The sequence below is a fragment of the Falco rusticolus genome, chromosome 15 (genome assembly GCF_015220075.1).
Source record: "Falco rusticolus isolate bFalRus1 chromosome 15, bFalRus1.pri, whole genome shotgun sequence".
NCBI lineage: Eukaryota > Metazoa > Chordata > Aves > Falconiformes > Falconidae > Falco > Falco rusticolus.
This window is the reverse complement of record NC_051201.1, coordinates 152,036-170,710: the sequence shown is the minus strand read 5'-3', so window position 1 is coordinate 170,710 and position 18,675 is coordinate 152,036. Positions and strand designations below refer to the sequence as shown.

At 51.3% G+C, this 18,675-nt stretch overlaps 1 protein-coding gene across 2 annotated transcripts; it reads left to right on the top strand.

The window, feature by feature from the left end:
* The first annotated feature begins 5,468 nt into the window (after window positions 1-5,468).
* TAT (tyrosine aminotransferase) lies at window positions 5,469-14,154 on the top strand. 2 transcript variants are annotated; one of them, XM_037408613.1, is made up of 13 exons: window positions 5,483-5,579; window positions 5,922-6,038; window positions 7,216-7,458; window positions 7,631-7,735; window positions 8,448-8,515; window positions 8,864-9,022; window positions 9,202-9,340; window positions 9,876-9,928; window positions 10,307-10,459; window positions 11,370-11,498; window positions 11,938-12,021; window positions 12,672-12,770; window positions 13,473-14,154. In XM_037408613.1, the coding sequence occupies exons 3-13, from the start codon at window positions 7,224-7,226 to the stop codon at window positions 13,614-13,616; spliced, it is 1,368 nt and encodes a 455-aa protein (XP_037264510.1). In that variant the 5' UTR covers window positions 5,483-5,579; window positions 5,922-6,038; window positions 7,216-7,223; the 3' UTR covers window positions 13,617-14,154. The 2 variants fall into 2 exon arrangements, with proteins under 2 accessions (XP_037264509.1, XP_037264510.1); XM_037408612.1 differs by lacking the exon at window positions 5,922-6,038 and having other exon boundaries at window positions 5,469-5,579.
* Window positions 14,155-18,675: the final 4,521 nt, after the last annotated feature.

Genomic DNA, 18,675 nt, shown 5'->3' with positions numbered 1-18,675 from the left:
TCTGTGTCTCGCTAGAGTGCTGCTAACAAGTGAGGTACAAACTGCATGGTATTGTAGAACCAAGTCAATCTTATTCCACCTCTGTTGCTATCTGTTTCGTGTGACTTTACTCCTGCTCCAAGTACCACAGCTGAGCGTGGTCAGCATTGTCTTCTGGGTTCCTATTCTCACTGCAACAAGTACCAGACAGTGGAAGAGAACAACGAGAAGCTGAGGACACTGACATTAATCTTCACCTCTTCTTTGTTTTCTCTTTTTAATTTCTTTTGGTTTTGGCTTTTCTGTTTCTGGCTGCTCCTGATATCATTGCTGCACTAAGGGGAGGGCTGGGCCAGGCCTGGCTTGCCATGGGCCAAGAGCTCTGACCTGGTTCAGTGCCCTCCCTGGGAACTTGGAGGATGAAGTGTAAGGAGCAAGTCATGAACTGCCTCATATTTCTGCAGTGTAGAGGCAGCTGGGAGCTGTAGCACAATCACTGCTGAACAGCACAGCCGGATTTATTGACTGTCCCACATAAATAAATAATCACAGGAACAATAAGCGCAGCATGATGATGATGCAGCAGTGCTGCAGAAAAAATACCGAGGTAGTTGTGAATGGCAAACTGAACTCAAGTTCACAATGTCATCCTGTTGCGAAAAAAACTAACATTGCTAGGGTGTATAAACAGGAATGTCACATGTATGACACGTGAAGAAATTCTTCTGTCTCCCCACTGCAGTGCTGGCTAGGCCTCCAGTCTTGCACACTGTGTTTCCAGAGGTGACTGGATCAGCTGGAGGGGATCCAAAGGAAAGCAAAAGAAAACTCTAGAAATACAACCTATGAGAAAAAGATTGATCCCAGTCCTCTTGTTTCACAGAACAGGAGTCTGTTAACAACTTGGAAGCTTGTTAATAGGGAGGTGTCTTAACACTTGCAAACGTGTAAAAAGCTGCTTTCAAGAGGAGGGGAGTCTTGTTCTGCCTTGTCTGTTGTTGGCATGGTCAGGAAGCAGTAAGCTTAGCTTGAAGCAAAAGGGAGGTGATTTTGGCACTCCCCCCAGAAGGCAATACTTCTCACACACACCCCGAGTGCACCACTTTGTAAGAAGAGCAGTGGTTGTTGCTGCAGTAGGTTGGTTGGGCAGATGGTGGGTCTTCCATTACTGGGGCTCAAATTCAGACAAGAGAGGGGCTGGCCTGTCTGTGCTCTGAGAGAAGGCGGTGCCTGGTGCTGCCCACCCCAGTCACTGCAAGCTTGTAGTGTCGCCTCGCCCTGCAAAGCCACCAAGCCCCTTTCCATCCCATGACATTGGCTGGTCACTGTCCCTGTGGCTTCAAGGCCATCAGGGGGGCAGCTGCCACAACAAAGCAGGCAACAGCTCAAGTCTTTGAAGTCATAACTCAAACACAGGGTATGAACTTACATAATGTTTTCCTGGATGTAAGCAAAACACAAGGCTGGATGGACAAGGTGTTTCTCTTCTCTGTGTCTGTACCCAGGAGCCACTAACACTCACACTTTGTGGAGCAATCCTCTTAGCATCTGTAACAGGGCTTGAAGGTCTTTCATTGTGGCTGTTGGGCCTGTAGCTCACCAGTACATCCAACTCCCCATACACCTGGAATGCACTCTATGTCTCTCAGCATGCTTGCAAAGGACTTTGTGCCAGGCTGAGCATGCAAGGACCCTCCTTCCCCTCCCCAGTGCTGATTGCATCTCCTCTGTGGCTGGGGAGAGCAATCTGGATTGCCCAGTACAGCTGGTATCAGGTTGCAGCACTATTTGCAGAACTGGTATTGTGGGAGGCCCACAAGATGCCGTGGTCATTGAAAGCATTTGGTTTTACATTCCCTAGTTTTCTTGGCAGAGGGTGACTGTAGTTGCAGGAGATAGGGTTCATTAAGGCAGGTGTATTAACGCAGCTGTTTTCAGCCTGGCCCAGGGCCTGCAGAAGAGAGCTCTACCAGGAGCCTAGACAGAGAGTATCAGTGTCCCTACTGCAACACCCTGCGTTCGTGGGCAGTGTGAGCCACCTTGTTTGGAAAGAAGTGCAGAGATCAGTCGGGCCGCAGATGCCAGTGCTGCCCTTTCCATGGCCCAGCCCGCGCAGGCGGTGAGAGCACCCTGCAAACTGCTTGCTGTATACGGTCTCTTTTTCCAGAGTAAGGCATCTCCAGCTAGACTGTGCATTTTGCCTTTTAATGTCTTTCAGGTTTTAATTTCTGAGATCAAATCAAAACTGATCCTAAGAACAGGCAGATAGATAAAGTAGGTACTTTACATTTTTGAGTCACTGAGTTACTAGCTTTGAGTCTGCGTGGATTGTGCAATCTTTCTGGCTCTTAAACACAATGTTTGCACAGCTTTGTAGAACCTAGCTGGGTTTTTATGGAGCTGATGTTCTGCTCTGATTATGCAGACTTAACAGGTACTACGCTCCATTTCAGGTGAATGCTGGGCAATTAAGATTGCTGGAGGCACAGCCATCATAACGGTTTGATCAGAGACTCATGCATATGTATGTAGGTTTGACACAGCAGCCCTGTCCACAAAGCAAGGCAGATTTAACAGTAAATAAGTGCATTTTTCAGAGTGCCTATGTGACCTGCCCTGTTACAGATGAGGTTTGTCCCTTGCATTTCAGGACACTTGCTGCAGTGTTATAAAGATAAATACGCTGTGGCAATCGATAAACAGTCACAAAATTCATGAGAGCCGAGGAGGCTTCATGGCTGTTTGCTCATATAAATGAGAGATTAATAATAAATTTATTATTAAAAAAAAAAAGGAAAATTCACATATTAGGTTATTAAAAGCTGGTTCAGCTGGAAATGCAGCTAAACAGATTAGGCTACAAGCCTATTTGTGAATACCAGCCTTGAACTGGTTGGGGCTGTACCAGTGTCAGAAAGGAGCAGACAGAAGTTGCTGAAAATAAAAGCAAAATGTGAGGAGATAACTAGTAAAGTGACTTGTTACTGGCCCTGGTGGGTTCTTGTGCAGTGTACCAGTCGGGTGACTGTCCCTGGAGCAGTGCACCCTGAACAGGATGCAGAGCACATGGGCAGAACTCTGCTGGTGCATGTCCTACCTGCAGCCTGACAGAGACGCGGGTTTGTCAGTGCAGTGATGCTTGAGCCTGTGCTCCACTCCAGCAGCTGTTTGTCAGTCCTGCTTTGTAACTGTGGCTGAGCCTGGAAAAGGGAGCTGCTTGCTCCTGCTGGCTTGGCCTCTCTTCACAGAAACAGGACTCTGGGCAGTCCTGGTACCAGAGCAGGGCAGTACCAAAAAAACATTGAAGCCATCACTACTTTCTCCTTCCACTGGGAAGAGACAGAAATAGATTGCTCAAGCTACTTGAGAAACAAGGAGATGAGGTATGCAACAAGGTACCTGTGGGGGAGAGCTACTGAGACAGAGGAGCAAGCTGCAGCAGGGAGGACAGTCAGGGCTCGTGGGGTGCAGAGGTCCTGGCAGTCAAGACAGCCAGCTGCCTCGCTGGCAGAAATGCAGCTGGCGGAGTATGGCCAGCTCTTTCACTGCACCACAAAAGGGGTGGCTTGGCCATATTTGTAGAATACGAAGTGCTGAACTCACGCTTCAGCCCTGGGAGCGTCTGTGCACCACAAGGCGGGGGGGGGGGGGGGGTGGGGGGGGTGGGGGAGGGGGGCTGCAGACCCTGTGTAAGAGCATCCAGAGAAGGACTGCAGTTTTGCGGAGAGAGGAGAAAGGCACAGTAACAGCAGAAGAAACCCAATGATCCCATTGTACACCACTGTCCTCCCCCCACTTCTGGCCAGGTTCTCAGCCTTATGTAACTGTGTCTACCTATGTCTCCAGAGCAACATTTTTTCCCTCCTGGCAGCAGGCTCCCACGGTGCCCTCCCCTGAACCCCACTGCACCATGCAGTATTACGGGTAGAGGCTTTGCGTCAGCTTCAGGGTTGTTGCTAGGCGGAACATTCAGCGTTGTCCTTGAGGCCTCCCAATGCCACGTTTAACCTTGGCAGGGCTGCAACATGGCAACAGATGGGGCCAGCTGGGGGAAGCAAAAACATAACCCATAGGTGCATGGAGAGGGCCTGCATGGACTTCTGAAGGTCGCTCATGTCAGGCTTCAGTAAGAGGAAGAGAGAAAATAGTCTGGACTTGTGCAGCTCTCAGCGGAAGAGAGCCCAAGCAGCTTCAATACAAAACGTTTCTCTGTGAAGTGTTACTGAAAAGTGCCATTCCTTATCCAGAGCTCGCGGGGTGTGGCTGCTGTGGGAGGCCTGCCAGACAGTCTGGGGCTGGGGTCCCTGGCCAGACCTGCTGGCTGCACCCCACCACCTCCCCCAGCCTGCTGCCAGTCCCATGTCCCTAGCCCCCACTGTGGCCCCAGCAGTGCCATTGCATCACTGTGGTCAATGGCAGGTCATGTCCTCTGAGCAGCATCACCCCAGCCCCAGTGCGGAGTGAAGGGGCCGTTGCTTGCACCTGGGGGGGTGCAGCCTCATTGCTGGCAGTGTAGTGAGCATGAGTTGAGCGCAGGTGGTCCTTCCTCCTCCCATGCAGGAGCAGGTGTAAACGGGCAAAAATCACTGTGACCGCTGGCCTCTCGATAAAGGCATCAGCAGGTCTGTGCAAGATTAGCAGGCTCCCTCTTGTCCCTGAGCAACTCTTTGGTCTCTGGCCATTTGCTGTCAAGGCAGTAAGGGAAAACTTGGAGCAGCCCTTAGAACCTAGGGAGGGTGTGGGTGCCTCTCTTATTTCTCCCAGGCCTGCAAGAGTCAAGGGACAGGAAAGCACAGATTTCACATTGCTTAACGAAAAGAGGTCTTCTGGGAATGGTGTCACCTGTGCTTTGCAGTACCATCAGAGAGGGAAGAATGGCATCATTTCTGTTAGCTGCTAAAACCATGAGTTTGCTTGGGCCCTGCAGCAATCCAAAAAAAAAAAGGGGGGGGGGAGGGGAGAACAAAACGAACAAACCCTTGGCAACTTGAGCTTTCTTTAACCCTTCAGGTCCTGGTGCCTCCAAGACACCAGCCAGGGAAGTGCCTGCCTCCCTTCAGGCTGTGGAGGTAGATGTCTCCTAATTGTAGCAATGCCACAAACTGTCCTTTCACAGCTGGTGCGTTGGGAGCCCAGAGCTTTTTGAGTTCAGGAGAGACTGATGCTTTCCACAGGCTTTGGGGTCCGTCAGTTCACTCTTGATGCATTACAAGGTGCTAGGGCTGGAATACCCGGACCCTGTGCAGATTGGCCCCCGCAGCCTTTCAGGGCTAAGTGAGCAGGTGCCAAAGGACAGCAGCCCAGGAAGCCCGGCTGTGTCCCCCTGTAGCCTGCCCCCAGAAAGAGTTAATGTGCGGGCATGTTCCAGGTGTTTGGAGGGAACACAGTTGCAATGGAGAGGAGAGGGCGTTTTTTTGGGTGGGGAGGGCAGCCCTCTCTGTGAGCCAATGGCTAAACGATTCAGTCCCAACGCCCAGTTTTGAGGCTTATTTCATGGGCAAGAATTTGCAGGAATTTCTTCTCAAGGGGATTTGTCCTGGATGAAAAGTAGGGACTGGACCCCCAAGCTTGTTGGTGGCTCCCTCTCTGTGCTGTAGAAGGTAAAGTGCTATGCTTTGGTTCCTTGCTTCTTATCAGGGGGAGAAGTGGGGAGATCTTCCCTGGCTGCCTACATTGAAGGCATATGTTGTGCTCGTGTCTGCAGCTCCCCTTTGCTTGAGAACCAAGTTGTAGGGTGGTGCAAAGGCTCTGCTGGGATGGGCTCTGTGCTGTGCATTTGGGACTCAGCCCTGCTGTTGAACTGAGATATATGGCTCATTTCCCTGTTCAGTTTTTATGCAGCACTGCTGCACATTTCTTCAGCTGCCTTTCTTTTGGTAGAAAGGAGACCCAGAAGGTATCATCAGCAGAGAAACTTAAGTCTTGCTTTGTGACCCTATTAGATCTGCCTCAGTTACTATAAAAAGGCTAATGAGGCACTGCTGGTGGAGTAACTGCAGCAGCATGGGACATCTCAAGGTGCAGACTTCATTAAAGCAGTGAGAAGTTGCCTGAACCAGGTAATGCTACAACCCTCCACCTCACTTTTTGCAGCAAGGAAGGAATAGCTGCATTGTGAGTATCTGCAAGTGTGGGGCTAAGTAACTGCCATCGGGAAAGGGCCACTGAATTGCCTTTCAATGGAGCAGAGAACCAGGGCAGTACAAAGAGCATAAGCAGGATTACATCCTTGTGTAATCCTTGTGGCAGGATTTCAGGGTAGTGTGCCAGTATCAGCAGGAGTGGGCTTGGTGGCTCACAAGGTCTCTGCTTGCCCTGTGTCCTGTCCCTAACCTTCTGCAGGTGAAAGTCCTCAGTCAGCAGCAGTTTGTAAGGGAGATTTTTGCTGGCTGGGTCTGGCTTGTGCTCTGGGTGTACATTCTGGGGTGCATGCACTTTGAAGCACAGAAGGCTGCTGTTCCTCTGCTGTGCCTTGCTTGTTACTGAGCCTTGGGCAGGACTACAGGCCCTCTTCTTGGGGCAATGCCACCTCCTTGTTTCCCTCTTGGTGGTACCAGGCTTGTTCCCCTTTCTGAGCAATGCCTTTTGATTTAGGGCCTCTGGGCTGTTGCTCCCTGTTGCTCTGCTGACAGAGGCAAGTGTCTGTAACCTATACCTTGCCACTGCCCAGTGCATCTTAGTAACATTAGACCGGAACTACCTTTTTGGCATCTGAGATTTGATTTAAATAGTGCTGCATTTCCATCTGCAGACTGAAGGGACATTCTGGATGTGAACACACGCCGTGGGCTGATCCTTGTGGTTGCAGCTTGATGTGTGCAAGTTGATAGCTGGGGGAAAGAGGGAGGTAACCTGGCCCTTCTGTTGATGGAACATTGAATCTGCAGTCAAGCAGTGACTACAACATGCTGCTAAATCCTGGCTGCTGGCTTTAGGGGGACCTGCTCCTCCTCAGCACAGCAAGTCCATACTAGGCAATGGTGCAGCTAGCACAGACAGGTGCCTTTATCTTTCCCACTGCACTGTGCTCTCACTCACATGTGGAGTTTCACTCCATCCTGGCTGCGAATACAGCCCTACTTGCTGCTGCTGACTGAGTTGTCCATAGGCAGTAGGTAAGGTCCAAAGGTTTCAGAAGTTTTACTTTTGGAGAGTCATGGGCTGTGTCCTCAAATGGTCAGATCCCTTGTTTGGCATGTGTTAACTAAGCCCGAGAAATCCACTTCCCACTGACAGCTCTCAAGATGGACTCGTACCTGATCCAAGTGAGTGGCCATGGAGATCATGCCCCCATGCTGGATGTTCATCTCAAGACCAATGGGAACAGCGTATCATCAGGGAAGGTGAAGGGCAGGAAGCCAAGATGGGCTGTCAGAGCTTCTGAAATGTCAAAGAAGACTTTCAATCCTGTCCGAGCCATTGTAGACAGCATGAAGGTGGAGCCCAACCCAAGGAAAGCTATGATTTCCTTGTCCTTAGGTGAGCATAGTGCTGAAGCCTCCAGGCAGTGGGGTCAACTGTGTGGCTGGCAGTTTGACGGGCTCTGAAGCACAAAGCTTGTGCAAACACCTGGGGATAGGCCAGCCAGCCACACAGCTCTGTGCCCGTCACAGATCAGTGAGAACTTTACTGTTTTTCAATCTTTGAAAAGGAGACCCAACGGTCTTTGGAAACCTTCCCACAAATGATGAGGTCACACAGGCTGTGAAGGAAGTTTTGGACTTGGGACATTACAACGGTTATGCTCCATCTGTTGGTAAGTTGACAAAGCTTTTCCTGTGAGAGTAAGATGAAAGCAGGTACTAGCCCCTGCCCTGCAGCAGGTATATGGAGCCCACAGACTTCTTCCCAGTAGCACCCTGCAGCTGCCCTTGCCTACAGTCCCATGAACACACAAGCATGGTTATCCCCAGAAACACCTGAAAGCCCTTACCTGTGTGATCTGTTTGAGGCCCAGAGCCTCCCACAGAAGCCGTTTGCTCCCACCACCATTTGAGCAGGCAGGGCTTTGGGCACCCAGAAGGGCTCAGGACCGTGTCTCCCAGCTGTGGGCTGCAGCCCAGTTCCATTCTGATCCGCCTTGACCAGGACTCCCCTCGGGCTCCCCGCACTCGCAGACAGGTGAGCCTGGCTCGCCGTTGGTGCAGAGAGCATGAAGCATGCACGGAGCACGGACTCGGCGGTGTCAGAGCGGCTCCTGGGCTGCCCGGCACCCTGCTCCTGCCAGGCCTGTGTCCGGGACATGCTGGTGCCGGCGCCCGCCTCCCTACCCAGGGCCTGTCCCTGCTCCTGGCCCTGCCCCGGGGCTGCACCGTGCTGGGCCCGAGGCAGAACAGTCTCTGCCATCTAGGGACCGTGTCGCTAACACACGGGCACCCCCCAGCTGGGCGGCAGCTGTAAGCCTTGTGCTGGCAAGGAAAAGGAAAGGGTCTGCAACAACCTCCGCTGTCTGGCTCCTCTCTCCCCAGGCTACCAGTCCTGCCGGCAGGCAGTGGCCGCGTACTACAGCTGCCCCGAGGCACCGCTGGAGGCCCAGGTGCGTGTGCCCCATGGAGACGCTGCTGCCCAGGCTGTGGGCATGGGGCCCTGCCCTGGCTCTCGCCCTCCCCCGTGCAGCTGCAGGGCTGAAGGCTAGCCCCTAGCTGTGCCCTGCAGCGGCCTGCCGCTGCTGCCATCCCCTGCCCCCGGCCCTTCTCCAGCTGCCCTGGGAGGAGGCTGAGCTCTCTGCCTGTGGGGGGATTCCTGCTTTCTGTCAGGCTCTGGGCTTGGCTTTTTGGCTGAGAAGCTGTCACCTGGCAGAGCCTGAGCACTTTGTTACTCCTACATGTCTGGGGCACTTTGGAGTGGCCATGCTTTTCAACTTACTCTTATGTGCTCTTTGCAGGATGTCATCCTGACGAGCGGCTGCAGCCAGGCCATAGAGCTTGCCTTGGCGGTGCTGGCCAACCCAGGCCAGAACATCCTGGTGCCACGGCCTGGCTTCTCCCTCTACAAGACCCTGGCATTGTCTATGGGGATTGAGGTCAAACTCTACAACCTCTTGGTAAGTGGTGGCAGGCCTGGAGGAGGCAGCCCTGACATTCTGCTTTCCAGAGATACCCTGGCTCTGTCTAGGAAGTGGTTGAAGCTGAGATGAGCAGCCCTGGGCACACTGTCACACCTCACCCCGTGTGGCAAGTTCAGTTCCTCAGCCGTTACTTCCCCTTCTCTTTACTTCACTAGCCAGAGAAGGCCTGGGAAATTGATTTGAAACACTTGGAGTCTCTGGTAGATGAGAAGACAGCTTGCCTCATCGTGAACAACCCGTCGAACCCCTGTGGCTCTGTGTTCAGCAAGAGCCACCTCCAGAAGATCCTGGCAGGTGAGCCTGCCTGCGTGTGTCTGGGGCAGGGTTGCAGCCTAGTGCCTGTGCACACTGCCCATGCCTGGATTGCTGCAGCACCATGGCCTAGGGCTTTGCTTCTCTCCTCATGACTGACTCCAGCTCAGGAAGCAGGGCTTGCTCAGTGTGCAGGTTTTGCCTTAGTTGGGCAAGAACATGCAGTGCGTGTGTCTTACTCTTCCTCGAAAGCTCTGTGTGGCTTGGACTGCTCATTTCTCCACTCTAGCTCTGCACAGGGAGAGTGTTCACAGGGAGCCATATGCTTCCGAGACCTGGCCTGTCAGTGGGAGGGCTGTGCTGCCTGTTCCCACAGGTGAGAGCAGAACTGGGCTCAGCCAGGGCAGGGATCTCCAGTGCTTGGGCTCTCCAAATGCATAATCTGTAGGAGGAAGATGGGGACCCTTTGCCTCAGGACAGATCATCCCTCAAAGCCCTGTCAGGCCCTGCAATAAAAGTCAAGTCTGCTCCTGTGGAGAGTGCAGGGTGGCCAGGCTGAACGCCCTCTCTCCCACAGTGGCATCAAGACAGTGCGTGCCCATCCTTGCTGACGAGATCTATGGAGACATGGTGAGTGTCACTTGCAGTCCTTTGCACCCCCATGCTGCCTGTCCTTTGTGACGCGCTTGCCCTTTGGCCATGGCAGCCAGGTCCCCAGAGGTGAGTGATAACTGCGCTCTCCTGTACTGTGCCTGGGTCCATGTCCGGAGCTCCCAATCCTCTGGTGTGCCATCCCTCGGGGTACCTCTCATGTCCAGCTCCTTTCTTCTCCCCATACGGCTCACTTTCATGTGAGTGCACTTACCTTGTTCATATCTTGAAGCTGGGAGCTTTCACCACCAATTTCCCATCACTTCCCTGCCTCCCTTTTTGTTGTAACCTCATGCACGCCCCCACAGCTCTTACACCAAGAGGCAGGGACAGCCCTAACACAGGTTCCTGTCACAGGTGTTTGCTGACTGCAAGTATGAACCCATTGCAACTCTCAGCACCAATGTGCCAATCTTGTCCTGTGGTGGCTTGGCAAAGCGGTGGCTAGTCCCTGGCTGGCGGATGGGTTGGATCCTAATTCATGACAGGAGAGATATCTTTGGTAATGAGGTGAGAATTACTGAATGTTGCTGCCACAGCAACAGACCTGCAGTGTCTTCAGTGTGTGGATCACCAGAGCTTTAACTGATACAGGCATGTACTACTCTTTTGCTCTCACATGGGTGTCACCCAATTCCTTACAGGTTTTTCTGCACCTCTAGGCTTTTTATGTCCTTTCCTTACTCCATCTGCTCCCGTACATGACCTTCTACCCATGTCTACGCTGTAACACGCTCCTTGTCTCTGCTGCTTCTTCATATATGCCTTGCTCTTTTTGTGTGCTTCTAATTCCTTCTCAAATAGCTCCAGTGTGCACTGAAGGTATTGTGTGGCTTATCCAGCACCTGAAGTCCGTGTGTGGTCTCTATATGCTCTTACACATTTTCCTCTTAAAAGTAAGAATGAAGCACCTTGCAGTGCTGCCGGTGCTTTATCTGGCTATCTGTCCAGCTGTGTTAAAAGAACAACCATCTGCTGCAGTGACCTTTCCACCTAGAGAGCTTTCTGCAGAGGAAGAGGGAGAAGAGAGGACCAACTGAGTGAGTAGAAGAGCTATGGTTGCTTGTCCCTGCCTGGCTTTAAAAGTGTGGATTGTGGCCCCAAACCTAAGGGAAATGCAAAGTGATATTTGGAACAGCTCTGGCTTTATTTGTATTAGCTGTATTCCAGCCTGGTTTGAGTCAGATTGGGAAGCTCCAAAGGTCATCTCTGTTGGCATTACAGTCTGCAACAGAAGAACAGAGAATGACACTGTAAATAGTCTGCAAATACCTGGCATGTAGTCAAGCAAATATTCTTTAGTACGCTCTATGCTCACTGAAGAGAGGGGTGTGAATAGCTGTAGAGAGTAGGCCTTGGAGCATCCCTTTCCATCAGGGAAGCACAGTCTGAGCTGCAAATATCACCACGTTTTTTTCAGATCAGGGATGGCCTTCTAAGACTGAGTCAAAGGATCCTAGGACCCTGTACAATTGTCCAAGGAGCACTGGAACGTATCTTGCACCAAACACCTCCTGAGTTCTACCACAACACCCTCAGCATCCTCAAGGTAAACAGACTGTAATAGGTCAGCACAGTTTGTTCACGGATTGTTTGGAGAGAGCCGTATCTCTCTAGCTCATCATCCCTCTCCAACCTGCCTCGAGGTGTGGTTCTGTCTGTGACTAGAAGAGCCCAACAAATCCAGTTCCAGCAGGAAACTTCATAACTGCAGCAGAAATACTGGCTGTGATAAGTTTCAGACAGCTCAGCCCTGCAGCTGGAGCTGGTGACCCAGAGGACAGGATGTTTGGCTCTGACTTGCCAAGCTTAGTTCAGTTGCACCTGCTGTACTCAAGGCCATGATCACCCCTACTATTTGCATTTCCTGTCCCTTTATTTGCAGTGGCCAAACCTGTTTATAGTCCCAGTCCAGAGCTTGGGTTCCATTTGCTGAGCTACTTCTTGGAATTCCTCCTGTTTTGAAATTTCTCTTTTCTGCTTTTCAGTCCAATGCTGACCTTTGTTACGCTGCCTTATCAGCTATCCCTGGCCTCCGGCCTGTCCGTCCCGCTGGAGCCATGTACCTTATGGTAAGCGTTTCCAGATCATGAACATTCACACAAAGTCTTGTTGCCAGTGCTTGTCAATGGTTTCAGATTGGTGCTTGGCACCAGGTGTCTGTTACCATGCATTTTCACACTGCCCTGTGTGGGTGATGCATCCCTTTGTCACTTTGAAAGGACAGAGTATGTTGTTCACTTCTCACATAGTAGAGGCTGGTACATTTCACCCACTTGCTCCTGCACAGAGTCACAGAATAATTTGGGTTGGAAGGGACCTTAAAGATCATCTCGTTCCAACGCCCCTGGCACAGGCAGGGATACCTGCCACTAGACCAGTTTGCTCCAAGCCCTATCCAGCCTGGCCTTGAATGCTTCCTGGTATGGGGCATCCATAATCTCTCTCGGCGACCTGTGCCAGTGTTACCAGTTTGTTTACTAAAGGTGTCCTTAACTGAAATTCTAGCTTTATGTAGTTAATGAATACTTCTTAAAGAAGCCCCAGTTTTCATTTATATGTTTCTGTTTGTGTCTTACATTCCAATCAGCTCAAATCATGAGCAAAAATGGAGGGCAGACAGCTGCATTTGACAGGGGAGTTGTTGGGCCACGTGGGTAAGCAGAGACACTGCAGGTAGTTTTGGTGCCCTTGGTTGCCACGTTACATCCCTCTGCTGCAGGTTGAGATTGAGATGGAGCATTTCCCTGAGTTTGAAAATGATGTGGAGTTCACAGAGCGACTCATCTCGGAGCAGTCTGTATTCTGCTTGCCAGCCACGGTGAGGCTAACACTTGAGACCCCCAGGGAACTGTGGGGCCAAAGCAAGGGGCAAGAAGCAACAGCGGTTCACAGCCCTGAGCTCTGGGGACAGGTTGGGAGTTGTGTGTGCAGCGCCCATTGTCTGTAATGGTGTGTTTGTGCTGGCTGTGAGATCCAAGTGCTGTGTGTAGGGCTGGGAAATGGCAGTCTCTGGCTCACCAACAGCCCTCAGACAGGCTGCCAGGATCTTCCCAGCTCCAGGCTTGCTCTGTATTTCTCAAGTTGGCAGAGCTGTATCTCCGAAGCCTATGTACCCCCACACCTCCTTGCTGAAGCTGCTCCCCCAGAGGCCCAGGACTGCTCTCGCCTAAGTTCCTTTCCTCATCCTGTTTCCAGCCCCCACCTCTGTAGGCGCAGGGGGGGACTACAGGCTGAGGATATCTGTGCCCTCCCCTTCCCTAGCTCCTTCCAGCCCATTCCCTGGGTCCTGCATAGGCCACACAGAGTCCTTTGGCCTGTCACCCTCCCAACACCACGACTACACAGATGGAGATGGGAGATTTGCTTGGAACAGCAAAAGTCTAAGGGAGCAAGAGCCCAGCCCTGCTATCCTACACTGACCGTTTTCACTTGCTTGACACAGCACATGGCCCCAGGGCAGGTCTCTGAAACTCCAGCGCTATCCCAGGTAATCTGCCAGCTTTGTCCTTTCTCATTTCAGTGCTTTGAGTACCCAAACTTCTTCCGTGTGGTGATCACTGTGCCTGAGGAGATGATGTTGGAGGCCTGCAGTCGCATTCAGGAGTTCTGTGAGATGCACTACCAGGGTGCTGAGGGGGCCCAGGATCTGGAGTGTGACAAGTAGCTACAGCTGGCCTCCTGCCTCTGCCAGGCTAGACCTTGTGTGAGGCAGCAGCTGGGCAGGCAGGGCTGCTTCCAGCCAGCCCCACATCCCTCCTGCCTGCAAGCAGCTGCTGTCCTGCTGATTCTTTTTGTGCTCCACAAACCCCTCAGCACTATGGGAAGAAGCAGCCAATTCTCTGTCCTCCTCCACTGCACCTTGCACACTCTCTGGCATCCAGTGCCCGTGGTGTCCACATACTCTGCATTTGCACCCTGTGTTGGTCTGTGCCGCCTGCAAACCAGTGGCAGGCAGGAGCACATGGCTGCTCCTGTGCCATTGCCCAGGCCCACACGGCTGGTAGCTCCTGTGCTGGCTGCACACCCCCTCGGGGACCAGAGATCACCGCTGTCTCAGAGGACGAAAGAAAAGTACCCACCTCTCACTTACCTTGTTACCTGAGGAGGCCAGAGCTCTTTATACCAAGCCCTTTGAGTAACAAAGGGGAGTAAGTTATTGTGACTTTTTTTTTTATTAATAAACATTCTGACATGCCAGTCTCCGCACTGTGCTTCTGTTATGCCACATCTGGCTTGGTGGCTGTGCAGATCACCCTTGCCGAGCCTGTGGTGCTGCAGTGCTCTAGGCCTGCCTCTGCCACGCTGCTGGCTGTCTGGGGGGCACGGGGAGAGCACCTCAGGCCCTCAAAGGCACCCACCAGGCACTGAGGGCAGGAGGGGCCCTGCAAGCCTGGCACAGGTTGTACCCTGAAGCTCCTGCCCTGCTGATGCCAGAGGCTCACTGTGGCAGCCTGGACCCTCCCCACAGAACAGCCCTGGCTGCACCCGCCTGCTGGCCCTCCCAGCCCCTTTCCCTGCAGCCCCCTGGCAGAGCAGCAGGTGCTGGCCCTACTGTTGCGGGCTGGTGCTGCCCCCGGCGTAGGAGCCAGCCAAGCCGGTGGCTGGTGCCCAAGACAAGGCTTGGGCAGCCAGCTGGTGAAGAAGCAGGTGGCACCCATGAAATGCTTGTACTGTGCAGGGTGTTTGATGTGCCAGCAGGGTCAGGGTTACTGATTGCTGAATAGCTCAGCTCCATAAAGTAATAAGGAACTGGTGGCCTGGTGTCTGTTTATTCTGTGGAAACAGGAGTGCCTGTGCAGTCAGGACATGGTAACATCCATTGGACCATCTGTTCTGGGGAGCTGCTCAGGGAGCTTCTTTCTGAGGCTGACAGAGGGGTGATTTACAGAGTACCTTACACCGTTGCCTACAACTCTGTTCACCTCCTGCGGAATCAGAGTCTGCAGGCCAACCCTGCCTCCCCAGTGATGGGAAAAATGAGCTAGCTCTAGGTCATACACTGCCAGGTTCTGCAGACACCTCACTGCCTCCCTTCCCTCTGCCCGGGACAAAGGCTGGGTACTCCATTAGAGGGGAGGTTGTAAGAGAAAGACAGCAGGGCATGAAGAGGTCATCTCTTCATTTTGTGCAGGCATGCTCAGGAAACAAAACTTTAATTTGCTTTGATATTCTAGGCTTCACTGTTGCCTTTTTTTTTTTTTGCCTCCCTTCCCACAGTGAAAGTGGAAAAAAAATAGTTTCTTCATCTGAAGAATATTTTTAAGCTACTTCTAAGCAAAACCTCAGGTTTTGTTTCCATACACGTAAAGGTTTTCATGTGGAAATCCAGTTGCCCAGTTTATCTATAATGTGCTTTGCAAATCTGTAGTTTCTAGCTATTACCTTTATGTGCCGTTGGTTTTACCGATCTCTCTGCTCCCATGTATTTCATAGAGAGTTTGCTGAATGACAATAGAAAAGTTCCTTGCTTGTAAGGGTAACTTAGCTCTTTTGTAAAAGAACTAGTTACAGAGATACTGCAACTGCAAAGCGGAAGGGACTGGGGTGGGAAGTCATCCACCATCCTTATTCTTGCCTACTGCAACTTTGGGTCCTCCTGCGCCAATTCGGACAAATCTATTCATCTCAAACTGCTTTTAAGTCAAAATACAACTTTAAAACTCACCACAAACACAAGGGAAAGGCCATAGCAACATGACTGCAGGAGCACACCAGCCTGCCCTTTGAGAGATGTCTCATATAGGACATCGTATCAGTCACTTGTCTCATCTTCCCTTGTTCTGGAAGCCACGTGGGGCAAGAGCTCAAGAGCTGCTCTAGCTCAGGAAGAACTTGCTCTGACTGGAACTTAGCATAGACATTGCACCTTTGCTCCTATGCATTCTGATGCTTGCCTAACTGCTGCATTTCCTTTCCATCTTCTATGAATGATGATGTCTGAAGCAACCAAAACGACTGTATACAGCATCTCTGCCAAACAAGCTCTTTCTGAAAGCCAGAGTTCTGCTCTGTTGCCTTCATCCCTATGAAAGTGATGGGTAATTGACATACGGACTTCTTTCTTTTTTTTTTTTTTTGAAGATCACTGTCAAGTTTCTTTTATGCAAGGAGCAGGGTTTTCCCAGTGCATTTCAAAACACAAAAATGCAGCCGTACTCAAAATCCAGTGATCAGTATGGGAGGTCATGCATGGCCCTTGTGTGAGTAGCCACACATTGTAGTGTGTGAGTAGCCACACACTCCGTCTTGCAGAGCCATAAACTTCCATCTTTCCCTTACAGCTTTAATGGTGCCAGCTAGAAAATGCCTAAACTCCCTCTGCTTTGAAAGGCAGGTCCCTTTCTGTGGCAAGCAGTCACCAGTGCACAGTCACTGCATTGACTCTTAGGGCAGCTCCCTGGCCTTTGGGGCGCAGGAAACGTGAGCAACCCCATCACACACCTCTTTCAGGTGTATTGCGACACCGGGAAGTAACTGATCCCTCTAAATAAATATTAACAAACACAGGAGAGAGAATTGTCTCCTAAATCTGCCTCTCTGGAAGGAAGGCAAGAAGTGGCAGTGTATCAGTCCTTGTGTTTGGGACTCTAAATGTTTTTCTAAGGTCAAAGTTGTGACCTGAGCCAGACAGGATGCTGCAAGATAGCAAAATTTCCTTCAGATTTTAGAAGACAATGCCCCTCTCATCTCTGACTGGAAACCTGTCAGTGAATAAACATTGCTGAAGGAGGGTGCTCCCAAGGGCAGGGCTCATGAGACAGCTGAGTTGATGTAGTGAAGAGGCGAGAAGGATGCAGAATGTATGAAGGCCTTCATCAGTCGAAGTCCCCTTGTGTGTTGCACAGGGTTGTGATCTATCTTGCATGTGACAGATGGCTCCAGGGTTAATATTTCTCCTCTTGCAGTTAGTGGACAGAGACAGATTTACACAGCAGGATTCCCATGAGCTGCTTTAGATATCAACCTAGTGTAAGCTGTGTTCTACAGAGCAGATGCTCTAAGGTGTTCTAAGAGCAGGTGCTAAAATCCAGTATAGCTTAAAGACTGTGAATAGGGAGAAATTACTCATTGTCGCTCTTGACAAAAAAAAAGGTGGTATTACCAAATACAATTTTTATATGCCAGGTTCAGAACAGAGGAAGTAGTTCTCACAACATGCAGCCAAACATATTCTCATTGCCAGGGAATCCTGTTGATGCTAAAAGTATCTGTGAGTTCAAAACTCAATTGGGCAAGTGAATAGAAAAAAATCTAGGTGTTGTGATATGCAAAGACAAGCTTGGTCTCAACTGATTTTAGACAGTTTCAGTGCAGATGCCTGCTCACAAACATCACCCCCTACTCTTGTCACAGCCAACAGAAACAGTAACTTCTGGGACATCACTTACTAGCTTGTTTTGGATACCTACATTCAGAGAGGTGAATCACGTACTCCAGAGCCCGCCGCAGGCCAGGACATCATCTAGGGAGGAAACATTCCTCTTGTTCTTTTCCCTAGCTGTAGGGGAATGAAGACAGTGGGTTGATTGACATTGATGATATGTAGCTGTAGCCTTGCTTTGATGATGTGCCGCTGTGATCCTACAGCAAAGTGGTTAAATAGCTCTGAGGGGTGTAGGAGAAAAAGGTGGATGAAGCAGAGACAAGGAGGAGTGTGGTCTGGCCTCTGGAGGATGCAGAAACAGCATGGACAGTAGAATTTGACCAACGGTAAAGCTTTTTGCTGCTTGCTATTTTGTTTGTGCTGCATTATTTCCTGACTGCTGTAACTCAAATTTTAACACCTAGGCATCTGGTCTTGCTGATGGCAGAAGACAGGGCGTGGGGTTGGTCAAACCTTTCAGCTGAGCCTGTTTCTCGCATCAGACTATCAAACACGTGCCCTTAGGGAGGGAGTCCTCTTCAGTGTCAGCACTGAGGTGTTGCCTCTACTCCATACCTTTGACATTACTCCTCAGCCTACTCCTGTTGCTGTTGCACTGGGTTGGGTGTACTCTGTGTATGTGTGCTGGGGAGCACAATGCACACTCCTTGCTTTTTCAGGTATAAAAAATGGAATGTCTGCCAGCATGGGCAGTTCACAGGGCTCACTGGTTGCTACGTCCCCAGAAAACACCTTTAATCATGGAAGGAGGGTAGAAAGAAGAAATGTGATCAGCTGTTGTGTGAAGTGGAAGCAAGGTGTACAAGGCCAGGTGATATGGGGCTGACTGCTACATGAATCATAGTCACAGAATGGTTTGGGCTGGAAGGGACCTCTAGCCCCAACCCCCTGCCAGGCGCAGGGACACCTGCCATGGCCCAGGCTGCCCCCAGCCCCGTCCAGCCTGGCCTGGGACACCGCCAGGGATGGGGCACCCACAGCTGCTCCGGGCAACTTGTGCCAGTGTCTCGGCAGCCCCATAGTGAAGAATTTCTTCCTGATGTCCAATCTAAATCTCCCCTCTTTCAGTTTAAAACCATTCCCCCTTGTCCTGTCACTGCTACTGCCTTTGCACCGAGCCCCTCTCCAGCTTTCTTGCTGGCCCCTTTAGGTACTGAGAGCTGCTCTAAGGTCTCTCCAGAGCCTTCTCTTGCCAAGGCTAAACAGCCCCAACTCTCTCAGCCTGTCTTCATGGGAGAGATCCTCCAGCCCTCAGATCATCTTCGTGGCCTTCTCTGGGCTTGCTCCAACAGCTCCATGTCCTTCTTATGCTGGGGGCCCCAGAGCTGGATGCAGCACT

Coding starts and splice junctions, on each gene's coding strand:
- TAT (XM_037408612.1), top strand. CDS start 7,224: ATGGACTCGTACCTGATCCAAGTGAGTGGCCATGGAGATCATGCCCCC. Junction 7,459..7,630: donor TATGATTTCCTTGTCCTTAG/GTGAGCATAGTG, acceptor ATCTTTGAAAAG/GAGACCCAACGGTCTTTGGA. Junction 7,736..8,447: donor CGGTTATGCTCCATCTGTTG/GTAAGTTGACAA, acceptor CTCTCTCCCCAG/GCTACCAGTCCTGCCGGCAG.